The following is a 9,028-nucleotide window of genomic DNA, read 5'->3' as shown; positions in this document are numbered from 1 at the left end:
GGAGGGAGAAAGGCAGTTAACATGGTGGAGCAGTTGGCCCAGAGGTGACAGTAAGCGAGCTGGCACCAAGGGGGCAGTAGTGAGCCTCCAGGTTAGCAGGGTCGGGCAGCTTGGCAGGTCTGAAGCCCTTCAGACTAGACCATGGTGCCCAGGTGCCCGGCCAGGGACAAAGCAGGCCTGGGGGCACATGTCCAGGCTGTGTGATGAGGAGGTAGGCAGGTCAACTGCCACCTTCTGCAGTCTGAGGATCAGAGCCTAATAAGGGCTATTTGTTCAGGAGAAACCTGAGCTGCCTGCATGGTGGAATTCAGGCGGAGGCCAGCAGACAGAGGCTTCCTGCCCTCCCTCCTTCTCCCTGGGGAGAGTAGCCCCAGATCAGAGGATCCCAGGGCGGTTGAAGCTGGGGTTCCCCCTACCAGCCTCCCACTTGCCCCACAAACACTCCAGGCTCCGGCTCTGTACAATAGGCACTTTATTAGTGGTTGGAATGCAGTTACAAGTAGAGGGGTGTACGGACAGAATGGGGGAGGGGGCGGCAGGCACTGGAGACAGAAACCCCAGGCTGGGATTTCTCCAGATCCTGGATTGGGATCCTGGATTGGATGGGGGGGGGGGGGCTTGGGATATGGCGAAGGGGGAACCAGCACACCCGTTCCCCCCGAGTTCGACAAATTTGGCAAAAGGATCCTCAAGGCGAGGTGACTGGGCGGGGGGAGGGGTCCCCCCATTTGCCCAGGGCATCTGCCCATCTCCCCACTTCCTCTGAAATCATCCCTTGGGTGGATTCAGTTTCTTTTCTCTCTTACAAAGAGAGCTGTGTCAGTAACTGGCAGAGAAGGGCGGCGGGGGGCGGCGGGATTCAGCCCAACCTGCCAGCCAGCCGGTTTCCATTAAGCCGCTATGAGCGACCTCCTCCCCCCTGTTCCACACCAGCTTGATCCCAGCCTCCCTCCCCGGACAGCCTGCCTTCTGTGCCAGGAGACACCCCTACCTGGCACACCCCCACCCCCACCCCAGCCATACCCGAGGAGGGGACATCGGAAAGCATTCCTCAGTGGCCCCATCTCAGCCGTGATGACAGACAGAAAAAAAGCTAACAGACCCTTTAACGCACGTCGAGGTTAAAAAAATAATAATAAATGCCTGCAGCAGCCGGTAGCCAGTTGTTCAGCCCCAGAGAAGGGTCCTGGCATCCTGGCCGGAGCAGACGCAAGTGAAAGGTGGCCTTCCTGTGGCCACCGCTGCTGCAGACACAAACACTGTCCTGTCGTAAGAGGGGGACAGGAAGCGGAGGGCAGCCCGCAGAGGGCCCTTGCATGTCAGACATCAAGAAGCCTCGCTGGGCTTCTCATCCGGGCCAGTGGGGGCTGGAGAGACTCATCGCACAGTCTTGGCGGGGATGGGCGGCCGTGAAAACGCGGACTGGCCTTAGCATAGGGAGGTAACTGGATGATGGGGAGGGGCAGGAAGGGGGTGGCAGTGATAGGACTTCAGGTCAGCCCGATGGGCTGGGGGTTCTGACCCAGCTGCCAAGCACCCATTGTGAGACTTCCGGGGAGGGGTAGGAGGGCGGGGCCTTTAGGACTCCGCTGGCTTCTTGTTGGTCTTGTTCAGAAGCTTCTTGAGGGTGAGAGACATGAAGTAAGGCCTCTCAGCGGTGCCATCGTTCCTCTCCAGGTCCTCCACTGCGGAGAGAGGCCCCAGAGCAGGTGGCATGAGGGGAGCCCACGGGCAGGGGCCTCAGGGGACAGGGTGGGCGGACGGGGGCCACAGAGAAGCCTCAGAGGGTTAGGAAGCAAGACATGCTGGGACTGGAGGGGGCGGACTGGAGCAGGCTGGGAACTCGACACACACAAACACGCCCACACACAGGCTCCCCACTCCCAGGCCAGGAAGCCCCGCGTGCACCCCCAATCTACAGGGAGGAAACAAGGAGGCCTGCATGGCCTCCAAGCCAGCCTCCCTCTCTACTCCTCGACTTCGCCCCGCTTCCCCTCCTCCTCCGCACTCCCCTTCAACAGGATGTCTCTCAGCCCGGGCGACATGAAGTAGGGTCGCTCCTGAGAGCCGTCATTCCTTTCCAGGTCCTCACCTGGGCTCCCCCCAGGAACCAGCAGGGGGGAAATGGGGGTGGTCAGGAAGGGAAGGAAAGAGGGAGGCAGGGAAGAACAGGGAAGCCAGCAGGCATGGAGGAGAGGAAGAGAAAAGAGAAAAAAAACAAAACAAAAAAACACAGACAGATGGAGAGACCAGAGTTAGTGGCAGCCACCGATCCTGCCCGCCCCGCAACAAAGCCGGAAACTCCGAAGCTGAGGGCCCAGGGACACAGAGTGTTCTAGTTGCAGCCTGGACCAGGGGACAACAGGATGGAAAAGCTCTGAGCGCAGGGGGAAGCTGAGAGGGGGTGCGCCGGGGCCCTGCGACGAGGGACAGCCAGGCCCTAGGGGAGGCTGTGGACACTGGGTTGGCGTGTGTACCCCCATCAGAGGGAGATGTTCTGCCCAGAGGGGAGAAGGGAGTCAGGGCCCAGGAAGGGTGGGGATGAGGTGTTACTCACAGAAACAGAGGAACAGTGTGTCCACACACATGCCGTAGACGCTGAAGAAGCCGTGGGCAATCAGATAGGAGCCGATGATCACCGTCTAGGCAAGGAGAGACAAGCTGTTTCCACCCGAGTGCCTGCCCAGGGCAACCCCCAATCACCACCACGTCCCTCCCCAGCTGGGATTATGGCATTTCCCTGCTGATAAGCCCCTCCTCTGGACCTCCCCGGTGGTGCAGTGGTTAAGAATCTGCCTGCCAATGCAGGGGACACGGGTTCGATCCCTGGTCCGGGAAGATCCCACATGCCGCGGAGCAACTGAGCCCGCGCACCACAACTACTGAGCCCGCGTGCCACAACTACTGAAGCCTGCATGCCCTAGAGCCCGCGCTCAGCAACAAGAGAAGCCACCGCAATGAGAAGCCCACGCACCACAACTACTGAAGCTTGCACGCCCTAGAGCCCGCGCTCAGCAACAAGAGAAGCCACCGCAATGAGAAGCCCGCGCACCACAACGAAGAGTAGCCGCCACTCGCTGCAACTAGAGAAAGCCTGCGCGCAGCAACAAAGACACAGTGCAGCCAAAAAAAAAAAGAAAAAAAAAAAGGCCCTCTTAGGCCTTCCTCTGGCTGCAATTTTATGCATCTTCAGGGCAAGACAGGTTTAATGCTCACAACCCTACTAGACTGTGTCTATCCCATTTATAACTATATCCCCAGTTGGGACTTCCCTGGCAGTCCAGTGGTTAAGACTCTGAGCTTCCACTGCAGGGGATGCGGGTTCGATCCCTGGTCATGGAACTAAGATCCCGCATGCCATGAGGTGCGGCCAAAAATATAAATACTTTTAAAATTTTTTGTTAATTTAAAAATAACTATATCCCCAGCAATCTGGAAACTCACGGGGCCTTGGTAGGTACCTGATAAGCATTTATTGACTGAAGTGAGCAGACTTCAGAGAGATTACATAACTTGCCCAGAGTCACTCAGAACTAGCAAATAAAGAACTAAGATAAAAATCGAGGTCACATATATACACTAATGTGTATAAAATAGATAACTAATAAGAACCTGCTGTATAAAAAATAAATAAAATTAAAAAAAAAAATCGAGGTCACTGGGCTCCAAGGCCTGCACTCAGATACTGTACTGCTCTTAGGGTGATGACCTAACCCCTCCATGGCCGCATCACCTCCCTGCCCTTACCTCCACCTCCTTGCCACTTCACTCCCTCCACACCAGCCACACTGATTTGCTCACTGTTCCTGGCATAGTCCTGCTTCAGGGCTTCCGTACTTGTTCCCTCTGTCAGGATGTTGCCTGCATCTTCTTCAGATCTTAGGTGTGACGTCACTTCCACGGGGAAGCCCCCTGGACTCCCACACCTGCCCACATCCTCCACCACAAGCTCTAACAATTGATTCCCTGTAATTCTGCCCTGTGGCACGCACAAGTTTGCAAGCATGCATCCAGTGCGGATCATCATTGGTTAATGTCGATTTACTCCTAAACTGTAAGGCCTTTTTCTTTTTTTTTTTTTTTTGGCTGCACGGCATGTGGGATCTTAGTTCCCCGACCAGGGATCGAACCTGTGCCCCCTGCAGTGGAAAAGCGGAGTCCTAACTGCTGGACCGCCAGTGAAGTCCCAAACTGTAAGGCCTTTAAAGGTCATGCCTGGAACGTGGTCGGTACTTAATGTTTGTGTCCTGAATTAACAACTCCCTACCTCTGAGCCCCATCCACATCTGTCTAGTCAAAGGAAGCTAGGCAAGTCCCAACATCTTCTCCCCAACCCCTGTCTGTCCCCAAAAGTTCATACCAGTATAGGGACCCAGTAATAATTGAGGGGTGGTGCTGTGTCCTGCACGATCCTGATTCGGTGGGTGAAGAAGAAGAAAGCCAGGATCCCTGGAGAGGGGGAGGAAACCGGGATGGTTGAGGGTTCTGGATAAAGGAAATAGCCCCCCTCAAGAAGATCCCAGAGAAGAAGCCAGTTATCAGAGAAGACGTGGGGGCCTGACAGCAGCTCACAAGTGGCCCCCAACAGGCTCCCGCAGCTGGACAGGCTGGGTGAGCAACACTCACCCACACTACCCACGACCAGAAGTTTGCCCAACAGTAAGAGGAAGTCGGTAACTTTGTCCAGGACAGCCACCCTGCAGGGGACAGTAGGAAACAGGCGTGAATGCTGGCTCAGGGCCTGGGGGAGGAGGGAGGTGGCCAAAGGACAGTGTTTTCCCTGACCTGATGATGTTTCTCATAAGCAGGAAGAAGGCGTTTCTGGCTGAGGTGCAGAAGTTGGTGCCGTAGATGGCAATCTGGAGGGAGGTGGGAGGGACGGATCAGGCCCAGTGGGTGGGGAATGAGGGCTCCTCCACCCAGCAGGAGCTGGTGGGTTAGTGCCTGGTCCCAGGCTTACTCACCATGATGTAGGCATTCCTGTTGAGGAATCTGATGAATTTCTCCAGGCACCAGAAGCAGCATTTGAGACAGGTCATGAGGAACTTTGCAAACTTGTTCTCCGCAGCTGGTAGATGAGGGAGAGATGCAGAGGTGGGTGAGAGGAGACCCCACTCGGCCTGTTAGGAGTCCCCTACCTCCTTGTTACACACACTTGCCATAGTCCAGGGCCCTTAGAGCCCACCTTCTCAAAGAGATGGGGAGAGGAGACTTGATCCAGGATCTCAGGCCCAACCCACAAAACGGGCGTTCAGCTCAGCCTCCAAGACAAGAAGCAGTGACAACCCACACTGCTATCCTGGCTCCGCCTCCAGAGCAGAAGCCAATCCTTGATGCCTCCTTGGCTCCACCCCAAAGTACAACCAATCCCAGCCCAACCCTCTCGTCAGGAACCAATGGTGGCCCAGTCCTCTTGTTCCCACCCCCTCATCAGTAAGAACACCCAGTGGGCTCTTTCAGCCACCCCTCCATCACAGGAACCAATCACTCAAGACCCTCAGCCCCACCTTTTCCCCACCATAGGCAGAAACAAATCTCTGTCCCACCACCTTAGCCCCACCCCCCCACAAGAACCAATCCTAACCTGCCCCTCAGCCCCCCACCCACCTCGGGAGTTACTGCCAACCATCTGTGGGCCATACCTTTCAGGCGCTGATCCAAGTACTCGAGTATCACTCGGATGATCTGCACGATGGCCAGAATGAGGGAGCCGAAGGCCAGAGAGCCTGTGTGATACCTTTGGGCCGAGGGAGTGGTCAGTGGTCCAGCCAGGCCTCTTCCACTCCAACTCACCCCTACCCCCAGCCCACCTGGGGCCCCACCTGAGCGCCCGGCCGAAGGCAGAGAAGAGTGGGAAGGCAGGCAGGTCATCCGGCTTGTTCAGGGCCCAGTAGTAGGAGGCGAAGGCGCCAGCTAGCGTGACCTGGCCCAGCGCCAGCACGAAGTTGGCCAGCCAGAAGAACATGAAGGCATTGAAGATCTGCAGGCCCAGCAGGGCCCGGTGGTAAGTCGACTCACCACCGTAGAAGGCGAACTGGCAGTGAGCTTCAGGGCACAGGCGGGATTCATTGGAGGAGGGGAAGGTCTGTGGGAGGGACGCAGAGCCTGGTCACATCATAGGGGCTAGGGGTTCAGAGTGGGCTCTGGGCATCAGGTCAGACCTGTCAGGTAGGCCACGAGATGGGACAGGAGTCATGGGAAACAGAGTTAAGTCAAGGAATTGGGGGTTTAGGATAGGGGCTTTCAAAAGGGCTTCTAGAAACAAGATTAGGGATCATCATCCCAATGGGTGTCAGAGAGGCGGGATAAGCTATTTTGGGGATCAATGGAGTGGCCATGTGGACAGATCACAAGTGGCAGAGATCAGTATGAGGACCACAGAAGGCAGGTTAGGGGCTTGTGAAAGGCAAGGACGGGGCTCTAAAGGAAGAAGTGACCACCACTGGGTTAAGAGAGGGGTGTTGGGGCAGGAAATGAAGTCAAGGGGTGGGGGAAGGTGGGTAGATCAGCACTTAATGGGTGGGGGGGAGTAGGTGCCAGGCTGGATCTCTTCCTCTCCATGCCACCCACATCTGGCACAGGACATACAGCATGCACCAAATGTTTGCTGAATGGTCCCCAAGTGGGGATGAGAGGCCTTCAGATCAACTGTGGGCTGCTAGGGAAACAGCCACCCCCCCACTTCCGGACACCCACCTCAGGGTTGCAGGTTTTCCCAGCAACTGAGCAAGCGGTGTCATTGAAGATCTTATAGACAGCTTCGTTGGAAGTGGACAGAAAGCTAGAGGCTCATTAAGGAACCCAACGTCTGGGATTAGGGACCACAGGGGCATGTGGAAAAGAATCCATTCCCACACCAGGATTCAGGCTTTGCCCCCAAGATGTAGGTCACCTCCAGGCAAGTGTGGCACTTAGCCCCCAGCCCCGGGGTCGGATATCGGGGTCTGACGGTGGATACATAGCAGTGCTAGCCCAGTAGGCGATGCAAAGGCACAGCAGGAAGAAGGTGACCAGTGGGTACAGCAAGGAGCACATCACGTATCCCACAGCCCTGGGAGGAGTAGAAACACAGACATCAAGGCCCGAGCAGCCCTGGGACCACCCCAGCCTGACCCCCTGGCACCCCGGCACCCACCTGCTGGCTTCTTTAATGAGTGCAATGGCGATGAGAATTCTCTTCCGTAGAAAGATGAGCAGTAAGATGATAATAACCTCGAGGATGCTCAGAATGATCACTGCAGGGGGGCAGAGAGTAATCAAGTCTGCCACCTGCCTGGGCTCCCCCCTCCCACCCAGGCCTCACTGAATGGGGAGCTGGGACTCACTGAAGGCCATCCAGGTCTGCCGCAAGTGCAGGTACACGCGGAGGTCCGTCTGGAAGCCAAGGTCCACCAGGGAGATGTCAGAGCCGGCCTCGCCACGCAGTCGAGCGTACTCCATGTAGCAATGAAATATTCCTGCATGGGGAACCACCGTGCTACGACTGACCTCAGCCCTCTGACGGCTCCCCCAACATTACAAAGCATGTACAATCACACCCATTTAACAGAAACAAGAACCAAGCCTGAGAGGGGCTGCCATCGCTTGCTGCTGCCCCAGGGCCTTTACTTGCTGTTCCTGCTGCCTGGTTCAGTCTCTCCCCAACTGGATCCTCACATCCTCTAGTCCCTGCTCAAATGTCACCTTCTCATGAGATCTTCTGGGACCTCTTCCCTCATTTAGAATCATACCCTCTTACATTCCTATTTCTTATCCCCCTTCACAGCTTTGACATCCCAGAGGTTTTCTGGTTTGTTTCTTGCCCATCTTGCCCATACCCTCTGGAATATAAGCTCCACAAAAGTAAGGATTTGTCCTGTTTTATTCACTGCTGTAAGCCCAGGACCTAGAAGACTGCCCAGAACATAGGAGTCATTCAGTACATTATGGATGAATGAATGAGTGAATAGGTGTCAATATGCTGTGTGGCCTGAGGCTTTCCTGACCCCTCTGCCATCCTGTAACAATGATTCATGGGTGGGGAGGGAGGACACGGGTGCTAATATCCAGTGGGGTAGCATTAGGGGTTTTCACCATTCCCCTTAGCTCTGGTAGAAGAAAGTTATAAAGTACAGATAAAGTACAAAAAGCTAGTCACCAAAACTGCCAGCACCCAGCTAGAAATGACTATAAACGAATATTTTGGGAATTCCCTGGCAGTCCACTGGTTAGGACTCCATACTTCCACTGCAGGAGGCATGGGTTCAATCCCTGGTCGGGGAACTAAGATCCCACGTGCTGCGCGGCATGGCCAAAATAAAAAAAAAATTTTTAATGAATATTTTAACATCTGTGTCTCCAGTGTAGGTTGCACATCCAGCATCTTTCCTCTTGGAAAGTTTAAATGAATAAACAGAACATGAAGCACTGGCTTCTGAGCACTGCCTCTGAGTTCCGCAGGCCTCAGGCCCTCCCGCATCTCATCCGCAGACTGTCTTCTTCTCATTAAGTCTCCTAACTAGTAAATACTAATTATTCCCAATTTATAGAGAAGGAAATTGAGGCATGGGGAGGCTGATTCACTTGCCCAAGGTCACAGAGCAAGGAATTGGCAGAGCCAGCATTTGAACCCTGGGCTTTCTGGTGCCAGAGCATGTGGCCTTAACCACTGTGCAAAATGGTATGCTTTAGAATGAATTTGCTGTTGATGAAATACAGATCCAGTCCTGCTTGGGAAGATTATGATTTAATGGTTGTTTCCAAGTACCTGCTCTCATAAACAATGTGGAGATGAATATCTTCACAAATATTCCAAATAAAAGATAGAGGATGTCTGATGGCTCAGGAGAAGTTTTGTTTTTTGTTTTGTTTTTCGGCTGTGCCACACGGCTTGGAGGATCTTAGTTCTCCAACCAGGGATCAAACCCAGGCCCCATCGGTGGAAGCGCCAAGTCCTAACCACTGGACCACCAGGGACAGATGATTCTTGATAGGCCAATGACAGCTCAAAGGGCATAGGCATTTTGCAGACTGTGGGGAGGGGAGGACA

General features: G+C 54.8%; 1 protein-coding gene across 4 annotated transcripts in view; it reads right to left on the bottom strand.

The window, feature by feature from the left end:
- Positions 1–454: 454 nt before the first annotated feature.
- Positions 455–9,028, bottom strand: part of SLC44A2 (solute carrier family 44 member 2 (CTL2 blood group)) — a gene marked incomplete at its 5' end in the record, with an annotated part of 29,287 nt that continues 20,713 nt past the window's right edge. For 2 of the 4 annotated variants that reach the window (XM_079702734.1, XM_079702732.1), the window contains 12 exons: positions 455–1,685; positions 2,558–2,642; positions 4,361–4,449; positions 4,627–4,697; positions 4,786–4,859; positions 4,965–5,068; positions 5,643–5,737; positions 5,823–6,085; positions 6,697–6,781; positions 6,959–7,051; positions 7,136–7,235; positions 7,326–7,457. In XM_079702734.1, the coding sequence (XP_079558860.1) occupies positions 1,579–1,685; positions 2,558–2,642; positions 4,361–4,449; positions 4,627–4,697; positions 4,786–4,859; positions 4,965–5,068; positions 5,643–5,737; positions 5,823–6,085; positions 6,697–6,781; positions 6,959–7,051; positions 7,136–7,235; positions 7,326–7,457 (1,298 nt within the window). In that variant the 3' untranslated portion in view covers positions 455–1,578. Of the gene's footprint in view, positions 1,686–1,790; positions 2,093–2,557; positions 2,643–4,360; positions 4,450–4,626; positions 4,698–4,785; positions 4,860–4,964; positions 5,069–5,642; positions 5,738–5,822; positions 6,086–6,696; positions 6,782–6,958; positions 7,052–7,135; positions 7,236–7,325; positions 7,458–9,028 lie in introns of those variants that run through there. The other 2 variants (XM_079702733.1, XM_079702731.1) reach the window with 1 other exon arrangement.

This window comes from Hyperoodon ampullatus (genome assembly GCF_949752795.1).
Source record: "Hyperoodon ampullatus genome assembly, chromosome: 4".
In the NCBI taxonomy this organism is placed as follows: domain Eukaryota; kingdom Metazoa; phylum Chordata; class Mammalia; order Artiodactyla; family Ziphiidae; genus Hyperoodon; species Hyperoodon ampullatus.
Note: the sequence above shows the minus strand (reverse complement) of the source record. Positions and strands in the feature narration are given on the sequence as shown.